General features: G+C 37.4%; 1 protein-coding gene across 1 annotated transcript in view; it reads left to right on the top strand.

The window, feature by feature from the left end:
• LOC108719696 (contactin-associated protein-like 2) overlaps positions 1-27,705 on the top strand; it is a 1,103,988-nt gene that overhangs the window by 502,240 nt on the left and 574,043 nt on the right. Inside the window, exon 4 of the mRNA XM_041567571.1 lies at positions 26,547-26,694. Within this exon, the coding sequence (XP_041423505.1) occupies positions 26,547-26,694 (148 nt within the window). The remainder of the gene's footprint in view (positions 1-26,546; positions 26,695-27,705) is intronic.

Raw genomic sequence — 27,705 nt, 5'->3', positions numbered from 1 at the left:
TGTAACAAAAAAAAAAAAGAAGAATCTTGGACAAATTATGGATAATCAGTGTTATTGGTTATACCTTCAAAGTAGCTTTAAAGCTTTCTGATAAAGTGCCAAGAACTTTTAAGTGTCTTGTTAATGTAATATATTGAAATCCTTTATCTTCTTTCCAGTGTGTTAGCTGGCAGGCTGTATAAAAACTCTAATTTGCAAAACCCCTTATAGACTGCATGATGTTATGTCAATCTTAAATTACAGTGGTTAATCTTGTTGTTGTACAATGAATTAAAAACCCTTAAAAGTATTTTCTTGGTTGTCAAACTTAACTTTCAAAGCAAAAATTGATCAGTTCCAGGTCCCAGGATAGTGGTTTTATGGTTTCCTGCTGCTACTTGCCCACCTATTGCTTTCGGCAGGTGGCTGGCATGGCAGGTAGCCCAGTTGGTGGTGTCTTCCTGTGGGTAAGCATTCCATTTGGGATGTACAGTATATTGTTCATGTATATTAGAAAATACATTGTTTGTCATTAATGTTTGTCAGCCTACCCGCTTGATGATGCAACAGGTCTAGGTTCGAGGACTAGGAAGAGAAACCTTTTTGAACAATTAGCTGGGCTGCGTCCATTTTGACTAATCAGTGCAGCGACCAGGGTGGAGTTTTTTTTTTAACAGATTTAATTTAGGAAGACATTTTATTTCATTTTTGAAGGATTCCTGTAGATAATTATACTTTAGTATACTACTGATTGCTCTCCTATGATGTGCATCAGAGAGTTCTGAAAAGGCCATAATAAATTACCATAAAACATTTCCCTTGACGCCTTCAGTTCATATGATCTGCTGTCACTGATTATTTGTAAAACCATCAAAACAGAATACTAGTACAAAGAAGCTTTCACTCTCACATTTGAAACATGCTGTTCAAGGTCATAAAGTCTGGCATTTGTAAAGCATTTACTGTACAGTATATTAGTCAAAAGAGCCATTAATGATTAATAGACATAAAAAAAGAATACTGATGTTAATATGCAGTTAACTTATTTATCTGAATTAAAAACAGTTTTATTTATCTGAATTAAAAACAGTGTTTTTATGAAACCAATTTCATGTTGGTTTCAGGCTTTTCAGATAAGTTTGATGACCTCCCCTATGCTTCTCACTGGGGCTTAGAACCTGAATTGGGAACAGTTTGAGACCAGATAAGAATAACAGGAGTGCCAGGTATAACAGTTCAAAGGCTCCTGAATAGTAGCATGAGTCGAAATCAAAACTAAAGTCAGACTGAATGTCAGCACCAGAAAAGTCATTCAACAAGGGAAATCCAGAGAAAGAGCCAACGATCAAATTGGTAGTCAAAGTCACAAAGAATGCTTAGAGTCTATCTGAAGAAATGTTCAACTCTCATTGAGCTCTGTGTAAATTTACACACAGTGTGGGTCATTTATAACATTTGCACAGCATGTATTTATTCGCAAATGGTTTTATTGCCATGCTTCTTCCTGAACCTTAAAATACTGCACTGCTGTGGCCATCTTTCCGTTTTTTGCGATATTGCATGGACCATAGATTTTCACAAATGGCGTGCAAATGAGATGGGTGTTTCCGTGAGTGTGCCCATTGTGTCAGATTGTTGTGTGCAAAAATAGCATTGACAGTAAATTAAATTTGAAATTTGCAAAACTGTTTTGTGAATATTTTCTACACCACCAAAGTTGTGGCTTAAAAAGTAGCCTCACCCAGCTGTCTGAGATGTGGTGCTCCTGTAGCTACTTTCATACATTTAATGTGGGATTGCCCAGTGATACTCAGATTTTGGAGGGCAATTTTGAACTTCATGGCTACCGAACTGGAACTTCCCCAGATACTTAACCCTGCTACTTGTCTTCTGGGTCTCCTTGACTCCGTGATACCTAGAGTAAACACTAGATGCCTGATGAGGTTGCTCCTCTTTTACACAAAGAAGTTCGTTGCCCTGCACTGGATGGGCCCATCGCCACCATCTCTGAGTAGATGGATTGGACTGGTTAATTCACAACTGGAACTGTACAAGCTCACGTACTTAGCACGTGGATGCCCACAGAAGTTTGAGAATATTTGGAACCCTTGGCTCGAGTCGCCAGCCACCTCGGCCAACTATTGATGGATACTTTTTCAGCCGTCTGCCCTTCTCCCCACTTTCCCCTTCTTTTCTTTCCTTTCTAACTTGCTTTTCTTCCTTCTAATTTTCTGTTGTTAAAATTCAATAAAAATTAACCTTTAAAAAAAAGTTGTGGCTTAATTCAAATGCAGAGTGTACGCATAAATATTCACAATTTGTGAATTTTGCCATATTTAAAAAGCTCTTTTGGACATTCGCAGTGCAAAAGAAAATTCTGTTTGCACTCTTTTTCGGCTTTTGGGCAAATATATTTTCTGCAGGAAGTTTATAAATGAGCCCCTTCGTGCATGCCAAAGTACGTATGCAAACAGGCACTTTGAGAGAGTAAGACAAAACGTCATCCGGGTACCTCCGCATGTGCTGAGAGTGACTTACAGGCCAAACTGCCTTATAGTTGGCAAACTTGGAGCACAACCTGCAATTCTAGAAAAGACTTTCAAATACTTACACACCATAAGCAACTAAAGAAAAACCGTGGAAGTTCTCTATCACTTGATAATTCTTAATTTTGTATATTTTATGTAATGCTAACTTTGTATTGGTTGCATGACACCAATTGATACCTGAACATTTCCATAGCTGCACAGACTTTATGAGTGTGATGTTCAGCTTGTAGGAAGCTTTGATAGGATGTCCCAGAGCGTATGCCCACTAGGGCTTGATATTTAAATGTTAAAGCCCACTAATTCCTCCATGGCCTAGCCTGAATTTTTGAGTCATTGTCTGAATGTTGGATTTGTGCTTAAGGAACACTTTTTGTGCTTAGCCTTGGACATCTCTCTGCCTTGCCTTGTTATGGAAGGAGAATGACAGTATAAATGTTTGTAATCCAGTGATTGTAATGACTTATCTGATACCCCAGAGGGGTGCTCATGTTAGCAGAAAACTGCACCAGCCCGGAGTTCTTCTTAGCTTGCACCATGGAACTATCTTCTGCCTGCATGTACAGTAGAACTTTAACAGAAAAATGGCTTTTTCGTTCTATTGTGCATGTGTCTGCCCCAGGCATTAATAAAAGAAGAAGCAGGAAAAGGATCCATGGTGCTTGCTGAAAATATCCCCATGCCAGTGCAGTTTTCTGCAACAGGAGAATGGGTACACTTTCTAATTTTTTAATACTTAGAATTACAAATCAGAGATGTGCAAACTAATATATTAATTCACAAGGCAGTAAAAAAATTAAGATTTTATAGATATCCCTAGATGGTAAATGGCATTAAAGGAAAATGTGTGCAATGTGTACAATTAAATTGCATACAATTAAAATATACTTTGTGACTGCATTGCAGCTCAACTGACAACCACAAAAAAAGAATTGCGCAATTTGATTTGTGTGAAAGTGTGCAGTGTATGTAATTAAAAAATGCATCTGTGCAATAAATATTATTGAATTGTGGAATATGGATTTTTATTCTTATTTTGCCCATGATATCAAAAATATTAATTCTAAGGTCGGCTACATTTAAATCCTAGCTAATATAGGGCAGTTACAGCAAAGGTGTTGAGTTTATTCATTGATTCTCATTGCCAGATCAAAAATATAATTGCACAAGCATAGCAGCAGTTTTTTTTTTTTTTTTATATACAAACAAACCTTAGATCCTTGTTGCTTGCTATTACCAATGTATCAAAGAACTTTAAGACTTTTGTACTTAAATGTTTGTTTTCTGTACTAATTCAACACCAGTCAAAGAGTTCTCTGTTTATATCCTAATTAATAATTCCATCACAGCTTTTGCTATGGGTATGCTATCTGTATAATGTAATAGCAAATATGAGTTGTAGTGTTGTAGCAAAGATGTGTTTCCACTAAACTGAGCGATCGTGCGTACAAACAACATTTTTCATCAGTTTAGCCATGAAGAAATTTGCAGGAATATTGATTGTAGGACTACTGTTTTAAGTCAAGGTGTAAATAAGTGCATATGCACATCTTTCAATTAAACAGATGACCCTCTAAACGTCTCACTATGTTATGTGGAAACCCGTGGAAACCCGTTATCCATAAAGATCAGAATTACTGAAAGGCCATCTCCCATAGACTCCATTTTATCCAAATCTCTAAAAATGATTTCCTTTTTCTCTGTAATAATAAAACAGTACCTTGTACTTGATCCGAACTAAGATATAATAAATCCTTATTGGAACCAAAGCCAGCCTATTGGGTTTTAATGTTTACATGATTTTATAGTAGACTTAAGGTATAAAGATCGAAATTACAGAAAGATCCCTTTTTATAAACTCCCATAGACTCTAAATTTTTATATTTGTGTCACTAGGATGTGTGTAGCACGTATTCCACAGTTAGAAGAAAAGAGTAATTGCGTATTATAATACCGTCTGTTGATATTTTAGATAACTGTACTGTGTGCAATTTTTCCCTGTTTGTGTAAAGAAAAATCTTTAAATCTTGTTAAATCAACAGTTCTGATAGATATAAACTAGAAGATGTTAATTGCTGCAGACTGCTTAATATGTTGTAATGACAGTTGCGCTATGGAATTATACACACCATGCTTGAATGATGACAGCCAAGTAGCTGTCAGTGCCAGGCAGCATAAATCTGAGAAAGTAATTTGTTTCTGCAAATTTTAGCTCTTATTGGAAACCAAAACTCTGTGCATTTTATGGTAGCCTGACATATACTGCTGCACACTAATAGGTGTCCAAAAGTCTATACCACATTCATAGATAGAGTATAAAATAATTATTTGTATTTGCCTTTGATATAGTGATGCTTCTCCCAGACCATCACTGTTCAAGTCATGGATTTCCTCCTGATTTAAGGAGATTTCCTAATTTAATGTGTGAACACCAATAAACATGAATTCACCCTCTTGTATACTTTCTCATTTTATTGTGTTACAATATTATTGGGTTATTCAACATACTTAAAAGATATTCATGTGAAGTGTCAGCTACTTTACAATTTGTTTTACAAAGTGTTGACAGGTATCACTATTTAAGAAATAGGTATACTAATACTGATATTTTCATACCATTGAAAACACAGCTAGAGGTTTTAGATTGTTGGAATTGAAATTAACAGTGATGAACATCCCATAGGAATATGATGATTTGTGTAATTCAAATGCATAGTATATATATGGGTCTTGTCCAGTACTTGAATTGAGGTAAAACAAATAGAGGGTAGTTATGTGCATCTCACATAGCGTATTGTGCAAAACATGGGCCATGGCCCAATAAATGTAAGCCATATCCACTGTTGTAATGAGTCTCGCCCATCAATATTTTCTAGTTTGCTCACTTTAAAGCAAAGCCAGCACACATTACATTAATTAATAACAAACAGGGGTCTTACAATAATTTAACAAACAATTGTTATAGAGTAAAAATAGGATCACAGGGCTCTGTTCACCAGAGCTGATGACAACTTCATGTTTAATGCCATTGCATACCTAGCAGTATAAATGCAGTGTCAATATCATGCTTGATGCTTGAACACTTAACAATATAAATGCAGTGCTCACATCTTTTAAATTGTAAGCTTTTGGTACCAGATAGTATCTGCACAAGTGTGACAGCTATAAAACAAAATTTTAGCTATGAAGCCTGCCAGGAAAGAATTGCTGTTTACAGTGGGTGTCAATTAGGGATTTATACTAAAGGTATGGTATCTGTTATCCAGAATGCTCTGGACTTGGGGGTTTCCAGATAAGTGGTCTTTATGTAATTTGAATCTTCATACCTTAAGTCTACTAAAAAATCATATAAACATTAGATAAACATAATAGGCTGGTTTTTCTTCTAATAAAGATTTATATCTTATTATATCTTAGTTTGTATCAAGTACATTCTATTGTTTTATTATTACAGAAAAAACGTTTGGATTATTTGATTATAATGGAGTCTATAGGAGACAACTTTTCCGTAATTCAGAGCTTTCTGGATAACAGGTTTCCATATAAGAGATCCCATACCTGTACTGTGACAGAATGTGCTGTTATTAAGAGCATTATATATACAGGTTAATTTTGTTAATTAAAACATAATCTGGAAGTCCCTTCGCATCTTCCCTAATTGAAACATGATTCCAATCACAAGCACTTGTAACCCCCATATTACCAATCTTTTCTTCAGTGATTCTTCTTTTTATCTGACCTCAGTTCATATTTCTGTCTGGGTTTCCCTGTTTCCGTCTTCACAATTCTCTCTCGACTGTTCTGTTGAAACACTCTCTACCGGAAGTACTTAAAGCTGACCCTTCCGTCAAAAAGTAGTAAAGATTAAGTGCAAAAATGTACAGTATGGTTCACTGACCAGAGATACTAGAATAGAGCAGTTTATTATATGGAAGTAGATGTGTTACAAAATAAACAAACTGTGCACTGCAGCAAACCCATCGGAAAGAACATGTTTGTAAATTCAAAGCTGTAAAACTGAATTCCCTTATAGAGGTGCAGTACATTCCTGAACTATAACAGAAAGTATTCTTGCTTTATCCTTCATTATAATCTGTCCTTGAAGCTCAGCCTAGCACCTGCTTTCCCCCCTGCTATTCTCTCCAGGACTGGCCAACTTGGAATTTTAAAAGCCATAGGTTTTTAAAAAAGTTACTGACATTTGTCTAGCATTAGCAGAGGCATGAATAGGTGGTCCCTAGACCTAGGAGGTCCTAGGAGCTATTCCAACAAAATCAGACAAGTGACAGGCCTCTCTTCACTAAGGTCTGGAATCAGCCACGTGTAAAGGGGTCACAGCCTGTGATGTTCTGCTCCAAGCCCTGGCTGATAAGAGCCATTCCAAATCGGGGTAACTTAAAATTCACAGCAAGGCCCCTCACAGTTGAAGTGAATGTCACACTATAACCTATACTCAAACATATTTATCAGCCCAACATCCATACCTGTTGTACCAACACTATAAGAAACTGGTTATGTATTCAATGCCACATTACTAGCTTGGGCACTTGCTTTATCAGATGGGTATATCTGGGCAGGGGCAGGTCACACAGTATTGATAATTTGTATGGACCCAGTAGGAAGAAATGACCACTACCTGTTATATAATTTCTCTACAGTGTTCTTGTAAGGAGTTATGGTTATTGCATGTTTGGTTCAGTTCCTACTCACAGGAGGTCATAAAAAACTCAATCTGTGTCCTGCTAGGCCACTCCCCTTTGCATTCCTGAGTGAGGGCTTGTCCAGTTACCTGATACCCTGAACGAATTGATTAATAGTCAGCTCTTCTGGGGGCGTGGCTAGCGCGTGCATGTGACCACACGCGTTCCTTAACAGCTCCTGATCCGGTGCCGTTCTAAGCTGGACAAAAAGCAGTCCCAGGGCGCTCAGAAGCGCAAAAAGCAGCCAGGGAATACCGCAGGCATGTCTAGGCGCAGAACCAAGCAAGCTCCGCTGCAACTTATGGCTTTCTATGGGACTCAGCCGAAATCTTCGCTCCGTGAAGACAGCCAAGATGGCGTCCGCTCCTCGTCTGGCGCATCTTCGCCAGCGCACGCTGATGCTGGTTCAGCGCAACATACAGCTAAGTATGTGGAGGGAGTGCAAGGCATTACGGAGGCCAACCTAAAAGTTATGCTGTCACAACTGAGGGGAGATATTTGCACTGACACTACGCGGGCTGTACAGGATTTAAAGGTTGAGCTACAGGCCATAGCTGAGCGCACAGACCACCTGGAGTCCAAAATGGCTGACCTGGTGGAAGTACATAATAATATGGCGGACATGGTGAATAATCATGACCTGGAAATTGAGCGCCTGCAAAATAAAATAGCTGACATGGAAGATCGTTCCAGAAGGAACAATGTCAGGCTCAGGGGTATACCAGAAGAGATATTGCAGCCTCAGGTCTGTCAATATGCGCAAGACCTTATTTTACATGCTCTTCCTGAGACCCCTGCTGATCAGCTTATTATTGACCGCATACACAGAATCCCTAAGCCTAAAAGTGCGCCGGCCTCAGCACCTAGGGATGTAATTCTTCGGATACACTTTTATCACGTCAAAGATGACCTGATGCGCTTCACCAGGCAACATACTACTATCCCACAGCCGTATGATAAAATACAAGTTTTCGCAGACCTGTCGGCAGCGACCATGGCGAAAAGGCGTGAGCTTGCACCCATCACGCAAGTTCTTCGCCAAAAGGAAATACCCTACAAATGGGGGTACCCCACCAAGCTGATTGTACAGTGGCAAAATTCTACTAAAATCATCATGTCGGCAGCAGAAGGGAAGGCGGCATTGACTCAGTGGAACATTCCGGTGGCACTACAACAGGACTCCCGCCAAATCCAAGGCAACTTACACGTGGAAGGCGAATGGAACAAAGTCAAGACCTGATTTGTAAGTTCCACATGGTTCTATAACCCTTAGTCCTGGGTCTCGTTCATTTGATGTCCTCCTAGGCACTGGAGCAGGACTGTGCTCTTACCATCAGATCCGACTCACCCCCCCCCCCCCCCGAGTTCTTATTCTCGTATTGCTGGACTGTTGGCCGGAAGGCATGATTGCAAACCGAGATTGGTCCACTATTGTGGCCAAACTGTATATATATGTTATAATTTTGACTCCCCTTTCTCTTTCATTCTAACCTTCCCTGCCCCCTTTTCCCTTCTGGAGACTGGCTCGTTCTATGCACTACTGTGGGCGATAATTGCTAGAGGTTCAGCCAAATGTACGCACTGTAGCAGATCACGTTGTGTAAAATGGGGCTAAAATGTATTAGTATTAATGCGAAGGGTCTCAATACCCCCAGGAAGCGCTTACTAGCCTTAGCAGAGTGTAGAAAACAAAATGCGGACCTTATTTGGATCCAAGAGACGCATTTTCGGTCAAAAGACCAATGCTCCATAGAAAATAAGCAATACAAAATGATTGCTGCAGCGACCTCCTCTACGAAAAAACGGGGAGTAGCAATTCTGGCCAGACGTGCCCTATCTGTTTCTAGTGTACAACATTTGGCTGACCCTCAGGGCAGATGTTTGATTGTGATTTGCTTTATTCATCAGCAACAGTACACACTGGTGAATGTATACTCCCCTAATACGGACCAAAATGTCTTTTTGAATCAAGTTTTAACACAAGTCAGCCTCTTAGAACAGGGCACGGTCATTATAGGTGGGGATTTTCATAATGTACTTGATCCAGACATGGACAGAACCCCACGGGCAGCTTTATTACCCCCGCACTACCGTAATATTGTTAACAAAAAATCCATGAGCTTTACCAAACTACTTGCAAAACACAACCTTTATGATATCTGGAGAGTCCACAACCCCACGTTGAAAGACTTTACCTACTACTCATCCCACCATAACTCTTCTACTAGAATAGATTTATTTTTGACACACCCGACTACGCTACAACACACTTCCGGCAGTTCCATCCATACTACCACATGGACAGATCACTCAGTCCTTGCATTCACATTGCAGGAAAAATTCCAGTTCGAGACGAGACCGCCCTGGAGATTGAATGACACACTCCTTTCTGACAAGACGATAGCTGACCAAATAGGTACAACTATTGCGGAGTTTTTCACTCTGAATGACAATTCCGCGACTACGGACGTCAATCTCTGGTGTACTCATAAAGCGGTACTGAGGGGACGCTTGATTAGCATTGCCGCTCACAAAATCAAATAAACTAGATTGAAACAAAATCAGCTCTTACGGCAAATACATGACTTAGAACAACAGCAGCGCATTAAGCCCACTTCCGAGATTAAGGCCCAACTAAATCAACTTAAAGAAGAGGTCAATCTATATATTTTGAGTAAGTGTCAGAATCAGCTAATTAGACTAAAGAGCATGCATTATGTAATGGGTAATAGAGCTACTTCCATTCTTAAGAATCGCTTAGTACAGCAAACGTTATACCATAGAATAGAGAAAATTCAGACAGACTCTCGTGAAGTTCGAATTAACCCCAAAGACATAGCAGATACATTTGCCAAATTCTATACTGCTCTATATAACCTGAGGGACGATCCAGCTGTACATATCCCCACAGAAGCGGACATCCGCGCATTCCTTGATCGTATGCACCTGCCGGTTGTCTCGAGCTTGGCATTGTCCACGTTAGACAGGCGTATAGAGTCCGAAGAAGTTAGGAAAGTGATTGTCAGTATGCCCCAGTCTAAGGCACCTGGCCCAGACGGATTCACAAACAGATATTATAAATCCTACTCTGCACTCCTGATTCCGTATCTCACTAGAGCCTTTAATGATGCAGTCAGCACCGGGAAATTTCCGCAGGAAATGCTGAAGTTGTACATTTCCACCATCCCTAAGCCAGGGAAGGATGATACAAAATGCCCCAATTACCACCCAATCTCACTATTAAACGGTGACTTAAAAATATATGCCTCTGTCCTAGCAAACAGAATTCAAGCAGTACTGCCTCAGTTGATTAGCACCGACCAGACAGGGTTTGTTAAAGGACGTCAGCTACATGACAATACCAGACGACTTATTACTATAATTCATCAATTGCGTAGACTCAACAAGCCATCTCTTATATTAGCTCTAGACGCCGAAAAGGCATTTGACAGAGTGAATTGGTTGTATCTCAAACTGGTTCTCGAAAAGTTTAATTTTCCTCCATTTCTGATATCTGCTATTATGGCCCTCTATTCCAGTCCGACGGCTCAGGTCAATATTCACGGTTTTCTGTCAAATCCCTTCTCCTTATCCAATGGTACCAGGCAAGGGTGCCCCCTTTCACCATTGATATACATCCTGAGCATTGAACCTTTGGCCCAGCTAATAAAGAGCTCACAACAGATCAGAGGGTTGTCACTGGGGCCCCAGGAACACAAAATACTACTGTTTGCTGATGATATAGCCTTAACGATCACTAACCCCGTCATTGCTTTACAGGAACTGTTTGACTTGATAGAAAAATTTGGTGATTTATCCCACTACAAATTGAACATTGCTAAAACTCAAGCTTTGCCGATATGTATGCCTATTATTGTTATAGACATGTTGAGACGCAAATATAGCCTTGATTGGCAAGACATGGCCATTACTTACCTGGGGACAAAAATTACAGCAGATCCCAATCAACTGTACCAGCAGAACTTTGCCCCATTGCTCACAGATACTCAAACTACCCTACAAACATGGAAGACCACGTATGTGTCGTGGCTCGGCAGAATTAATGCAGTGAAAATGCTTGTTGTACCGCAAATTCTGTATAAGTTTAGGGCATTGCCAATCCCTCTTTACAATCCCTTTTTCCAGCAACTCCAACGGATCTTAAACATGTTCATCTGGAATTACAAAAGGCCGAGGCTTTCACAAAAAGTGATGCAAGCACCAAAACGGAAAGCCGGCCTGGCCTGCCCTAATGTCCTCACGTACTATAGAGCTATTATTCTGGATCAACTAGCCGATTGGCACCTACCCTCAGGAACGAAACAATGGGTTGACATGGAGAATTGGATATATAAACAAGACTTTGGACATACTGGGCTGTCACACATTTGGACTATGGGAAGGCATCATCGCTCAGCAATGGAGCATCTGCCGCTGTCGATCACAGCGACTCTTCTCGCCTGGTATGCTGCTAGACCCAATCGGAACTTGACTATCCCACTGAGCAGTCTTGTGCCGATTAACATCTTGGCAGAGTCGATCCAAGACTTAAATCTCGGACATTGGCAAGAAATGGGCATCACGAAAGTGGGTGACCTATATGATTGTGATGGTTTCCTAACCTTTTCTAAGCTCCAAAATGCTTATGGTCTCTTATATGTACAATTATACACATATCTACGCATACGACACTATTTACAGGCGAATCAATGGTTGGGGAAACACCGGCCCACCCAGTTTGAGTCCAAATGTTGGACGCCTATATACAAAAACAAAGGCACCTCTATTACATACAACTTATTGATACAGCACCGTGTGGATGAGGCCCCTGCCGCCCTTGAAAAGTGGCAATCGGATTTACAAATACCCTTGGAATCAGCTTTTCCAGCAAACCTCTAAGTTTTCGAAAGCACTTAACCACCATGAACTAACATTTAAGATTATGTATAGATGGTATATGACCCCGGATAGGATACAGCGAGCTTTTCCTCATTCATCCAACTTATGCTGGAGATGCCACAGTGTTGTGGAGACAATGTTAAGGTGGCCATACACGGATAGATCCGCTCGTTTGGCGATGTCGCCAAACGAGCGGATCTCCCTCCGATATGCCCACCTTGAGGTGGGCAATATCGGGCAGATCCGATCGTGGGCCCTAGGGCCCAACGATCGGATCCTAGCATTCGGTAAACGGGCGGTCGGATCGCGGGACCGCATCAACGAACAGATGCGGCCGCGATCCGACGGGATTTTCTGTCCCATCCGATCGAGATCTGGCCGACTTTCGGCCAGATCTCGATCGGGGAAGCCCGTCGGGGGCCCCCATACACGGGCCAATAAGCTGCCGACACAGTCTGTCGGCAGCTTTTATCGGCCCGTGTATGGCCACCTTTACATGTTTGGTGGGCCTGCCCACTGGCGCAAACCTACTGGTACGCCGTCCGGGACTATATCCACCAGTATACGGGCATACTCACCCCGTTTCAACCTGCACTGTTCTTATTGGGCCTGGGAATTCCCACGGTGGACCGGAAGACCAAAAAATGGATTATCCTAGCACTCCTAGCAAGCAGGAGCCTTTTAGCACGATATTGGAAACAATCTGCCCTGCCTTCCACCCGCGAAATATCCAAGGAGGTTGAGCGCATCCAACTATATGAGCGAGTATTCTGTTTTTGCCACCAAAAGTCATTCTGATGTTGATCCACGGAGAACTGTAACTACCCCCTATGAGTCTTGCTCTATGCTGAGATAGTATTGTAGTCATGAAGCTCTGTTGGAACATCTTTATGGTGTTTATGGGGTCCTCAACTGCATTTTCTTATATGACTTACTGTACTTTTGTGTGGCAGCCAGATCTCCTTCCCTCCCCCCCCTTCTTCCTTCTCTTTCTCTCTCCTTTACCCCCCCCTTTTACTACTCTTTGAAAAATTGGTTGTATGACTGATCAAAAAGTGTTAATAAAAAAAAAAAAATAGTCAGCTCTTCTGACTAGACTCTTGGATTTACTTAGGAGGACCTATTTCCGTGGGGGAATTATCCTGTATGTTTCCCTTTGCCTCCAGGACCGGGAAATTCTATATCTTGAGCTATGTATAGGTTTTATGTTTGTATCTGTTTTATTTTATAAACTTTTTGTTATATTTTACTGTGTGTCTTTTTGTATCATCGTTTTGTTTAAATGCACAGTTGTACTTTTTATAGTATTAAATATAAAAATTGAATAAGTTTGCCTTTGATGCGCTAAACGAACCTAGCCTGAAGGTGTGTAACTGTGAGCCTTAACCCTCTGCATGCTGAATGGAAACAGAAGTCAATGTGTGTGTATATGTATGCTGATTAACCCTTTGTGTTCTTGTTAAATGAGTAGGAACTAACCCTGACTATAGTGAGAGAGAGTGTTTAATGCATTGTTGTATTGGAGTTATTACGTGTTAGAGAGAGCAGGGGAATAGCCGCATTAGGTGTCTATCGTTGGTTAATGATAGATAGTTGCAGCAAATTCATTTTCTGGGTGATGGTTGGTGTTTGAGGTGCTGGTTTGTTGATCTAACGGTATCTGTGTGCCAGGTGTGTGAAAGACTGAGTTACTGACCTCCTGATAGCCACACCTAATGTCATGCGGAGATGGAAATACTGTAATCATGACCCATCATATATTGAATACAGTAATCAACAAATCCAAAGCATGTCAGTCCCTACTGATATATGGGATGAATTACATTATATTATATGATGCACTTCAAATCTCTACTCCTTGTGTGCTCTACAATATACATGTTAGAAACTATTGTCTTATTAAATAATTTGTATAAGTTCTATGGTCGATAAACACAACTCACCAAGGTGATATTTAAATATATTTAATGTGTAGAAAATGTGTTACAGAAAATACATACAAATTAACAAATACCTAGCCAGTCAAATGCTCTATTGACAGCCTACCAAAATAATATGTATGTATCAATATGTTGTATAAAAGTTTTGTATATGTCTGTATTATGTGAGAGTCAGTGTGTGTCTGTGTGTGTGTCTGTGTCCAGTGTGTGAGCGAACTTCTCTTTGTTCAGGAATTTATTCAAAATCTGTGAGATACACCTCCCCCAGCCTACCCATAAGACATTCCATACATTTCCTGTAACCTAATCCATTTGACTTAGGGAATAAATAGAGTATGGTAACCAATGTGTGAAGGATGTGTGAATGACAAGTCATGAGTGCACAAATGAAACATATTCAAACTTAATCAATACTGGAATATAACCATTTTTCCAATACCCAATATTTAACAAATCCCCCTTTGCACATTTGACTTGCCAAGAACATATTATCCCATAGTCCTTCAAACTACATCCCAAAAGACATCCAGAAATGTTTTCATATTTCCAAAGTCTGATGCAAATAACATAACATAATTGATTTAATATCATGTAATGAGATGGTAAGTAGTGATAGTTCACCAGAATTAAAAATATCCTATCTATATTCTAAAGTTGGTTCCATCTTCTAGTTATTCAATCATGTCCTCCTGATGTGGATTTAAAAATCTTTCATTACAGCCTTTACTCACAGCACTGTGTTTAGTTGCAGTTGACATTGAATTCTTTATCACACCTTTCACGATCTTGCAATAAAATGTATCCATAAACATCAAAAATGGAAAATTAAGAGCCAAGTACTCTGTTCTGGGAGTCACTTTCACAAAGTTACAGTCATTTCATTTCTTTTGCAACACAATATATGGCAAACATTCCTCCTGTGATTGATGACAGATGTGTGTGTCCTTTGCCTATGCACAGGCTTCCTACGACCCTTTGGTCCAGTTGGGTCTGGCAGATGTAAGCCTTGACTTCCATAGTTGATCAATCATGAATCATCTGTATAGAATCAGGGAATTGCACCAGTACATGTATTATCAATGCCATTTTTTAAGGCCCCTGGTCACTTTGCAGTTACCCTGATACAGAACAATCATATTTTAGTCCATACAGTGTGAAACGAAGGTGTGACTTGAATAAGCAATAAACACCACAGTCGTTGGCAGGCTCTTGGAAAACTGCAGACTTTCAGTAATGGAACCAAACAAAAGCAAATTTAAAAAGATTGAGACACTTTGTAAAAAGTTCTTATAGTTCAGAATGAAAATAATTTTTCATGAAATTATTGATATCCTTCAGTTAAGTCATCCTTAATCACAGTCCGTATTACAAACAACTTTACTTCTGGAACTTGCATTTCTCCTTGAACGATGGTGCTCCTCTTCCATTGTCGATTGTCTCTTCCATAGTCTCACAGAATTTCATCCATCTCGATCTATAGCTAGTGCAAAAGCTGCACTTATTTATTTAATCTAAACTACTATCACTGTCTTACCATGCCATTCTCATGAATATGATATTACACTGTATATTAAATACATCTCACATTCAAATAATGTCCTCCACAGTGAAATCACTTAAACCTTTTGTGAATACCAAAAAAACAAAATATTAACAAACATAAACTATGTATTCACATTCCCAATGGATAAAATAAAACATTCATATGAGTCCATATAAAAAGTAGTTGTCCATTTTAACCTTTCCTTAAAAATGTTGTAAACAATATCTAAATCCTGGTTTCAGTATAATTACATGTGAAGGGAAACTTTATTAATATGTGTATTTAATTAATTCCTAGCTTTAATTTTACTTTGCACAGCAGATATATTAGACATGGAAACAAACAGTTCTCCTATTTTTGCAAATAGTGGTGAGAATATACATTGTCCTATAAATATCATGTTTGTAAGAAGCAAAGTTAATTGTTTTCTCTGATGAAAGAAAGCACTTTACGGTTATCTTGAGTTCTTCTTGTTTTCCTTAATGTTTATAAGAATGGAGTCAAAACTAATTCGGAACACGTATCATAAAAAAAAAACATATGTCCCACAGTTCTCATGAGCTTTAATTACCAAAGGTCAACTATGTGACCTCATGTCATTTGATCCCAAAACCCATATGTTCAAGACATTCTTAAAACCAAAGGTATCCAACCAATAAATCAGATATCGGTTATTAAAGCAAATAAGTGTACATAGTCAAAATAAGTGTATTCCATTTTGTAGACCACCTTAAACATTAGTCACAGTTAAATGTACCCTCAAGAACACTAAAATGAAATCCATGTATGATATAGGAGTTGTATGTTCAAATAAAATGCTATTCCCAGCATTTGCCCCATGCTTTAATAAATTCTGTCTGCATAAAAGTTGACCGTTGTTCAAATAACACATCTTAAAAATATACCTTAAGGATGACATTTCTATAAAACTATCTTTCTAGATACATTTCGTACTTAAATGATCTAATCCCTTGCTGAACTACTCATCTCTGTAGGAAACCAGTTCAAGGTTTTGACTACAATGATATTGATACTATAGTAGTATGGTATTATAGGTTAGATTTCTGACAATTTCAGAACAAAGGCTCATGGACATTACTTTTTCCCTGTTATGAATAAAAAACAATTCTGAGCTTGAATTCATATTGTATATCACAACAATAGGATTAACCAAACCTAAACTTATATATTTACAGTTCATAATCTTTCAAAGAAAAAGTTATTATTAATAATATAATTATTAATAATATAATGGATCCATATTCATCACTTCCATGGTTATTAAACATATACATCTTATAATATATCTGACAGTTTCAAATATTTTATCACATGACTGGCCAGGTCATATAATAATCCAAACTATCAAAGGTTTATAAGATATATATAGAGTACTCTTTAAATTCCTTTTCCTTAACCTGATCATATCAATACGTACGTTATTATGTATGTTCAAAAAGAAAAAAATTTCCAATTCATTGACCTGCGCAGGATTTCCATATGTGCACCTAAAAAAAAAAAATAAAAGTTATGCATAGTGTAGTCAACTAAGACCAAATTAGTTAATGTGAAGGTTTATTACATTACTACCATGCAAACATGCTCATGTTAGTCTTTACATTTTCCAATGTAAAAATTATTTTCACAGAAATCTACATATCATGCATGCTTTCCCCCTTTATGTACTACAAGAAAGCTTCTCCTTTATATCCTCTTTATCCATGATGCTTTAATGTGGAAAAGGAAGCCATATCCTACAATAATCATAAACAAGTTAGAGCACATTTCATTTAACAAACAAAAAGTTACTGGTCTCAAAATTCTTTAGTCCTTCATGAAATGTATCTTTCCAACATTTACATATCCTGTTACAAATCACTCAGGGTCTAAGCTTTAGCCTTTATTTTCTCGTGAATCCCACTAGCAAATGCTTTTGTTCCAATGCTTCCTGCCTCACACTTAAATTTATCTTTTTCTGTTAAAACATGTGAACCCAAAAATTTGGGTTTTACTAATCTCATTATATACTAGGATGTATTTTATCTTTTAGCTCTGTACTTATTCAGCAAAGGTAAGTGAAATAATTGCATCATTGGCAAATATACCAAAAATTCACTGTAATTAGTGTCCCTAAATTTATTACCAATTTACATGGAAATATAATGCAGTATTTAGGAAATAAGATTTGTCTATCTGCCCCCCTTTTATACTGTAGACATATGTTCATTACATAAACACCATGTTCTGGTTGAACAGTTATGTAAATTACTCAGTGGTGTAACCTGAGTATTACTAGTATGCTCTTTAGAGCCAAATCTTACGAGTTAGAATATTCAATGTATAGATTTATAATTTGGGAAAAACCAAGTCAACATCTAAACATTTGTGAATCTGATTTGATCATAAAACATCAACATCAGTCCCACTTGAAGTTCTATGGATATTACTATTTAAAATATTTAGATCAGTGGAAGCAAAATATCCTCTTTGTTCTGGTTAAAAAAAAAACATAACATGACACCCAAGGATGGGGGTGGGTAGATTGGAATCCAGACATGAAAACAGTGCTGGTGCCAAGATGCACCAAATTGTTTTGAAACTTACAAAAAATCATTCTCAACTTGCTCACTGGATTTCCTTTAAATCTTCCCAGTCTTTCTTATAACCAATACAACATTTGGTTATAAATTATAAAAAGTTACCTTCTAACGTTTAGGCTATATACAAACTATAGCTCTACAGAACCCATCCTGCATATAGATACACTTTACAATTTATATTAGAACTAAAACAAGATATAATTCTTCTGATATTTATAATTCCACTGACAAAATAGCTATTTAATAATCTTAACCTGGCATTTGTCTAAATAGGGAGTTGAAGATATTCTACAGTATAAAACAGTTAATACATATTAAACTTCACCTTTCCTGCTATATAGTAAAACACATTACGATCATTACTGCATATTTCCATGTAAATATTACTTTCTTAAAAATTGTATCCAATCATATTTATTTACTCACACTTTCTCCAACCTTTAAAGAATAAGTACTAACATTTCTCTAGCCCTATTCAGTAATTATTCCTTGTTTTCATTAACAAAGAGTAACTCCTTTTGTCTTCAGCCCTAGGTCTTTTGTAAGGACAGATTGGTCTGTCTATGGGACATTGGGAGTGGCCATTCTGTGCATCTAGTTGCTTCGCCTGAACTTTCTCATTTATCAGCCCGGAATTTTTATCAGTATGATATATTTTCCGTTTTAAACGTTTCATTCTATAACATCGTTTTTCATAATGCCCAAGACGATGACAGAAATTACAAGTAGAATATTTATAATTCTGTGTTTTGGCTTTACGTAACTGGCATATTTCTTTGATCACATGTTTGTTTGTGGGGTCTGAGCTCTGCAGTACAAGATGTCTCCTATACTTATCAATGTAAGTGGCTGCCTCTGTAAGAGTGTTAAACATTGAAGCACGGACAACAGCTCCTGTATCTAAGTATTGAAACTTCTTTACAAAAACTCTCACCATTTCTTCAGGAACTTGATCTTCTTTAATACCCATAACCAGCCTGTATGCTTGCTCAAATATACCCATAAACACAAATGGGTCATCGTCTATGGAGGTCTTCAGATCATTAAGCAGTGCAGTGTTAAAAAACTCTTCTCCATTAATTATATAATTAAGCTGCAAAAGCCTCTCCCTTCTAGAGCCATATATTAGATTCCCATCTATATCAATCCCTGGCTCAGTCACTGGTATTGATAACCTATGGCAAATCTGTATTGGCACCCAAAGTTTAAAAACTTTGTTCTTCTGTTCCTCACTTAAATCATATTTCTCTATATGAGACTCAAATAAGTCAGAAATCATGAGGACATTTAACTTGGGGTTGAAATGTGGAATCTCTTTCACAATTTTAAATAACTGTTTATTAATTTTTAATTGCAGTTTCGCCCTGTCATAGTCTAATTCTGGATTATTGAGATCCGGAACAAACATGGATCTCTGTTCCTTTGTAATAACCGAAACCTGGTTATTCCTTTGCAAAACTGACTCTATTTCTGACAGTCATGCTTAGAAATTTCCTTAGCCAGACAGTCATTGCTAACTCTGTCACATTCTACTTCTACTTCTCTCTTATCTGGAGCAGTAATCTTTCCTACATCATTTTCCTTCCTCTCTGAGCACATTAAAGTATTAAACGTTTTCACTAATAGCATTACATTCTGGATTTTATGTTTCAATCTGGAAAATGAAATATCTTTTCTCTCTACCAACACATTAGCATTCATACATTGAGTATACAGATCTGACCATATCTCTGCATCAGACATAACACTATGAGGGATATCAAACTTGAATTTGCTCTTATTAGCCAAATTATCAAGAAAATCCATACTCACCGGAAAGCAGAATCTTTCTCACTGCGTCCGCAATTATGTCAATGCCTGTAATACTTACACAAAATACTTCTAGGTTCTTTTACTCATATAGACATCTGGAAGCTTTAGTTCAGCTACACCCTCCTGTCCCCCTTTGAAGCTGACAGAATGTGTATATGTGTAGTGTCCAGGTCTATAATCTGACTAGGCTCGCCATCTGTTAGAAACTATTGTCTTATTAAATAATTTGTATAAGTTCTATGGTCGATAAACACAACTCACCAAGGTGATATTTAAATATATTTAATGTGTAGAAAATGTGTTACAGAAAATACATACAAATTAACAAATACCTAGCCAGTCAAATGCTCTATTGACAGCCTACCAAAATAATATGTATGTATCAATATGTTGTATAAAAGTTTTGTATATGTCTGTATTATGTGAGAGTCAGTGTGTGTCTGTGTGTGTGTCTGTGTCCAGTGTGTGAGCGAACTTCTCTTTGTTCAGGAATTTATTCAAAATCTGTGAGATACACCTCCCCCAGCCTACCCATAAGACATTCCATACATTTCCTGTAACCTAATCCATTTGACTTAGGGAATAAATAGAGTATGGTAACCAATGTGTGAAGGATGTGTGAATGACAAGTCATGAGTGCACAAATGAAACATATTCAAACTTAATCAATACTGGAATATAACCATTTTTCCAATACCCAATATTTAACAATACAATCGCTCAAAGCTCCTGTTTTCAGCATATGCTAATTTTTATGCCCAGCCTAAAGGTTTAGCAATCCCGCATGATAACATTGTGAATATAATGTACAATATATAACTAATCAAGCATATCAAGCAAACATTTTTATTTATATTATTTGTTGTTGTTCAAGTTACCATATTTCAGTCTTCCTCCTTCCAGTCACTGGATTGTAAGTAAAGGTAGGGGACCTGTTATCAAGAATGCTTGGGGCCTAGGGTTTTCCAGATAAGGGGTCTTTCTGAATTTTGGATCTCCCTACCTTAAATCTGCTAAATAATGAAACCAAATATGATTGTTTTGCCTCAGATAAGCATTAATAATATCTTAGTTAAGATGAAGTGTTATGTACTGTTTTATTATTAAAGAGACAACAAAATATTTTTTAAATATTTGGATTATTTGATTAAAAATTGTGAAGAAATTGGAAACAATTAGGTATGATCTCTGGATTTTAACTAAACCACTAATCACAACTTTAAAGCTAAAAATCATTAGGATGCTGGGTTGTGATATACTTTATATGAACTATTTTTCGAAACAAATCATAGGTAAGCTTATGTTTTAAGTACAGCCACAGGTGTGCAATTGACATATAGGAACTTATATGCTTGGTAGCCAAAGTACACGTTACTTACTTGATAAAGACTGAAAACCATGTTCTGGTGAATGCAAATGATTTAATGAAGAGACAAGTGACAAAAAGCAGATTAAGAATGCAAAAGTGTTAGAAAAGTTATAATAACAGGTCAGTGGTAACGGCAGACTGAAAGTCTAAAATCCAAGGAAAAGGTCTGGGCAGCAGCAAACAAGCAGTTTTCAAGATCAGGGCAGGCAGCAGGCAGAAACAATGTCCAGTATATAGGCTAAGGTCAGTACTAGGAAATCAGACAGGAATTAGGCAAGGAACAGGGACTAGGACACAAACAAAGCACGGTCTCAGGAACTAGGCACCAGCAGGAATCACAGAGGGCTGATTCTCAGCTAGGAAGCTACTTACTGTAGCAAGAGGCAGGTTTTTATAAGCCCTTTATTGCCAGATTGCTGACATATTGTGTAAATAGGGTTGCCATCTGGCTGGCATTTTACCGGCCTAGCAATGTACTTGCTGGTAAATTTGTAATCCCTGTCCTGTCCCGGAACTCCATTCTGTGCTTCCATCTACAGTATGCTCCAAACCACTGCTTACTCACCAAATCAAACCTGCTTCATCCATTTATGGGCCAGCGTCCCACCCCCTGCACTACCATGACTCCACCCCTTTAATGTCATTACTATGCCCCACCCCAGCTCCCTGCACCATCATGACTCCACCCCTGTAATGTCATTACCATGCCCCAGCCCCCTGCACCATCACGACTCCATCCCTGTAATGTCATTACTATGCCCCACCCCAGCCCCCTGCACCATCATGACTCCACCACTGTAGTGTCATTAATATGCCCCATCCCAGCCCCTTATGTCATTGTTATGTTTTGGTAGCGGAGGATGAGTAGAGTATAACAGTGATTTATTAGCAGACTCATGCAGCCATTACACAACTAACTCTATCACTTTTTAAGATGTCCATGAAGTATGCACATTATAAGTCTTGAGCACAATGACATCTACAGGCCATTTGTATAAACACCATAGTCAATAATCGGAATGGCCAAGAAGAAAAGATGGCAACCCTAGGTAAACAAGGTAGGAGAAAGAAACAATGCAAAAGAGAAAGACAGTGGATGTCTGTTAGGGTAATTGACTAGCATCGTACCTACAATCCTACAGTGGCTCGGCAGCATTTCAGCATACCGTCTAAGGTTTGAATCTGACAGTATCCTGACATTAATGCCTTCATTGAGGAATGTCATTTAGGCAATCTCAGTATCAGGTAGAACAAAAACGTGTGCTTGGTCACCTGAAATACACATATGAAAGGCTGGATGAATACTGAAAGTCATTTTACTATGAATATAAATGATTTTATCAAGAGACAAGTGACAAAAAGCAGATTGAGAATAAAATGCAAACTGTGAGACAAGTCTAAATAAATGACCAGTGGTGGCACTTATATGAGCCAGGGAGTATGCAAGCAGTGTCAGTAACTTTTTTAGAATTAAATAAAATCTACATCCTATTCTCAAACACTTGAGATTTTTGGATTTACTAAAATTCAAAACATTCTCATTATTTTAGTAAAACCACTTTGACCAAACTCCCATCAATTATACCATAGTTAGAATCAAATGCAAGGTACTGTTTTATTACTACAGGGAAAAATGAAATAATTTTTAACATTTTAAATTATTTGATTAAAATGGAGCCTAGTGGAGATGGCCTTCTTGTAATTTTGAGCATTTTGGATATCAGATTTCCAGATAGCAGATCCCACACCTAAGCATTTATATAACAGGTATGGCTGGTCAGGGGCATGTCCTAAAACATGTTATTCCATCTGGGAATACTGAGAATTTTGCTTATTTTTTCTCAAAAACCATTGCAAAGACAGATGAGAAAACTCTTTTTAAATGTTATTCATGAATATCAAACTTTCATGCTTCTTGTACCTATCATCAATATTTTATTGTGTAAAATGCTAAAAATATATAGTACGCATGCATATAATTTGTGGTTGCTATATAATCTTGTTATTTGTTTGAAACTTTATAAATAATCCATCTATACAGTGGCAGGGGTGCAATGCAGATAAAATCTGGTTTGACCGTGGACTATATTTATGATATTACTTATACAAGTTTGTTATTATTTTTATCTGGAGCTTCAGTTAATTTAACATTTTAGAGCAGCGATTTAACAGGGTTCAACAATCAGTGAGGTGAGTATGGAATTCAGGCTTCTGAAGACACAGCTGGAGGCTTTTAATTGTTAGCGTCAGGATTTAAAAAAAAAATCTATCTAGATCTGTTTTTCTAAACTTTTGAAGTGAAAGTAAATGTAATAAACAAATCAAACCCTGTAAAAGTCCTCATTTATACTGTGTACTTTGAAAGGTTTCTGTTCATTGTGGTTTCATGTCTCTGCGTCCACAAATAATATTTTATTACTTAAGTGAAGATATAGGTACATTAAAATGGGGCCAATTTATAGACTGTGTTTAGTTTGGCATTGAGGAATCACATGTTTATCTCAAAGAAACAAACAGATTACTACTTTAGAAGTACACAAAAAGGGGATTCAAAGGAAATTAGATAATTCACTGATGCACTACCCTGAGCCTTTGGCTAAGTGAGTGGATCCATTAATAAAGTAGCTGAGCAGACACTAAAAAGAACGTATGAAGTATGTTGATGTTTATTTTTTTTGTACAGACAAGGCAACCTTGCACATTTTGTGTTCAAAACACTGTGGGGGGTTATTTATCAAAATCAGAAAATTTCTCAGAATTCCTCTGAGAATTTCCTGAAAGCTACTCTGGCAAAATTCACACAGATTTTTTCCCCTTATTTAGCAATACATTTTCCTGAAAATTATTGTGGGGAGGGAAAAAACTCGGAAAAATCGAATCATATGAATTTTTTGGATTTGTCAACGAAAACTGTGACTTTTTCAGATTTGACGCCCGAAAACCATGAAAATTACGAAACCTTGCACAAAACCCAGCACAGATCTGGATATCTTCAGAACATCTTCCATTGAATTCTACATGAAGTCTGAGTTGGAATGCTTTTTTATTTGTACTTTTAACACCCTCAGGGTTTAAGAAATCCCACAAAATTCAAGGTTTTTTTCCACAATTTTTTTTCGCTCTTTAAAAGGCCAATTAAAAATAAAAATTGGACTTTAATAAATAACCCCCTTAATCATATGCCTATGAGTCTATAGGCCTATGATGAACCTAAGATTACATTTTTGTGAACACTAAATATGCTATGCAACAAAGGGTCTATTAAATTGTATTGATTCTTCGTGGTTAAGTGCAAAAAAATTGCGTATTCATTACATTTATCCTTGATCCAAACTAAGGTATAATTAATCCTTATTGGAGGCAAACCAGTCCTATTGGGTTTATTTAATGTTTGCATAACTTTAAATATAACATGTTTTACTGGCTTTTTTTAAAGACACATTTATTTCATAAATTTTATTTGCTTAATTGTGCCTAAAACAAAAGAGAATGCATATTTATTCATATATTTAATTCTTGATTACATTTTTATAGGTGTGAATATGTCTGAACTAGATAGCTAATATAGATAGGGATAGATATATAGATAGATGATGATAGATAGATAGATAGATAGATCCATCACTTGGTGGATCATTTGGAAATGTATTAGAGGGGTAATCTTAAAGGGGATGTATTGTCTAAAATTAAAATCCTCCTTTGCCTTTGGGGAACGGATATAAGCCTTTTTCTAATTGCAATCCATTATTTTTTATCAGCCATTTTTCATTGCGCTTCAGTTTAAAGTTGAGTGAAATCCGTTCCCCCACATACCTGCTCTTTCAGCTCCGAGCAAAACCTTCACGGCCTGCGGCCGCATCTGATGTTCGACCTGCCCATCTCTTCTGCTGTTCCCGCACTCCTACCAATGAAAAACGAGTAGGCAGTCAAGCAAAGGTGGGAGTAATGGTCTGCAAAGGCACTCTATATGGGTGGTTAAAGTGTAAATATACCAAAGTGTATTGGCAATAGGAAGAAACTTACTACAACAGAAAATATTTTGATTTATACAATTAGTACTGCTGCGTTATATGAGAATAAATCACTTATTTGAATTTATTTAGGCACTGATACTTTCAGTTGCCTTTTTGTCATGCTGGATCTGTTTGTTTAGCACCTTTCCCCGTCACCCCTTTTTCAATGTAATATTTTATAATGGAATGGACTAATAAACATTAAATAGTCAAGGATATAATATAACTATATGCAGAGCAACCCCTGCCCGCCCTCTTGTGCCACCCACTTGCTCTCATGCAGAAGTGCAAAGGTGGGATCTCTATATAACTATAGGGTGACCAGCCATGTGGTTTGCTTACTCTATAGTTACCTTATATGATGGCTTCTGTGATGTTACATTAACTGCTACCTTTGTTTATTTGAAATTATGCTCCTTTATGACATTTGAATACACTAAGAAATATATTATATATGTATATATGAAGTGCATATAAAAAAATAGGGGTGATGGTTGTAACACATTTTTGGGCTCAATAACAGCCTTCCCGAACAAGTACCAGTAGAACACCAGTTACACTGGACACTCTCGTCCAGACTGGGCCTTCGCACAGTGGAAGAGGAAGGTAATGGTGTTGTGCAACTACACCTCTTAAGCTGCTATGCAGAAAAATAAAGACAGAGGGCGCCAGAAGTTCTTGGAAATAACAGAACAAAAAGGGTTTATTGAACATCTTCAGAGCTTACTTACATCACAGTGGTTCAGAGACAAGTGGTACAGGCACATCACATGCAGATTGTAACACAGTCTGACACTTCCCTGGGACAGTTCCTCAGATGGAAGGCCAGAAGGTAGTGCCACTCCTTTCCCAGCACTATACCAAAATGAGGCAGGAAGTGTTCACCCTACATGGTAGCCAATAGCATCTATATGCAAATGAAATGACACTGATACATGGGCTTTTGGGAAAAGGAGGAAGGGTAGGGAATTAAAGTGATAAGGACACATTTAACCCTAGGAGTAGGGTTATTAAAAATTAAATGTTTGCATGTTATCTTACAACTTCTGCAATGCAGCATACTTATTCTGTAATATTACATGTTCAGTAATCACAATCATTAGATGTAGATTATTAGCATCTCAAACTCTATATTTTACCAACAGGCATTCCCTGGAAATGTTAATTCAGACACTGTTGTTCGTCACGACTTGCAGCACCCAGTAATTGCTCGTTATGTACGCATTGTTCCTTTGGACTGGAATGAAGAAGGACAAATTGGGCTGCGAACAGAACTTTATGGGTGTCCATACTGTAAGTTGACAGAATCTTATTTCCATAAATAGCTCTGGAACTGATGTTTTTCTGCGTTTTCAAATATAATTTATCAAAAATGTTGACGCCCATAGACTTTAATGCATTTTGGGGAAGTTTCACAGTTTTGCAAATTTTCGGCAAATCGCAATGGATCAGATTTACCCATCACTAATCATAAGTGCTGTATTTTTGCATTAGTCACAAAACTGTACAAATCTGTACGGCCCACCAGCGCAAGTGATTTTAACACCTAAAATAAATATTCAGCATTATGCACTATTATTAATTTATTATTAACTTTTTTTACAATTAGAAACAGTTTTTATAGCAAAATCAATTTATATAACAGGGTCAAGTACAGGAATTGTAGAACTTAATACTTAGGTCTAAAGTCTTATTTTGCTTATAATTTGCTGAAATAAAGAAATGTAGTTGGAGTAAGGTAAATCTCCAGCATATACGGAATGTTTTGTTTTATTTGTTTCAATATTTTTTATTGAAAGTATTTTTTTGGTTTACATCTTATAACATATTTCAATTTTAAATTTGTATAATTCCACATATCATCAGTTATATGCATCAAATGTAACAGTTGTATTATATGTTTGTCCAGGAAAGTGGATCTATTAAGATGCAATAATCTCACATAACATAATGTACATACCATTATAACATGTGGTATGATGGGTAAGGGGGTTGCAGTGTTAAATAAAATGAAATTTGAAAGATGAAAAGAAAAAGAAAAAAAATTAAAAACAAAGCAAGGAAAGAGAATTGAATAAAAACCTTCTAGTAACAGCACTTTGTGTAGTTTGATCAACATAGTATTAATTCAGCATGGGAAATACTGAATCCAGTCCCATCTTAAGCCTTTTAATATGTTATGGATAACAATATTGGATCCATGAGTCCCAAACCTTTGTGAATTACTTTTGTTTGTCAAGAACTATACTAGTTAATTTCTCCATAATAAATACTCTATTCTATTTTTGGCTTCCAGGAAAGCCA

Source organism: Xenopus laevis, chromosome 6S (genome assembly GCF_017654675.1).
Source record: "Xenopus laevis strain J_2021 chromosome 6S, Xenopus_laevis_v10.1, whole genome shotgun sequence".
NCBI classification, from domain to species: domain Eukaryota; kingdom Metazoa; phylum Chordata; class Amphibia; order Anura; family Pipidae; genus Xenopus; species Xenopus laevis.
Note: the sequence above shows the minus strand (reverse complement) of the source record. Positions and strands in the feature narration are given on the sequence as shown.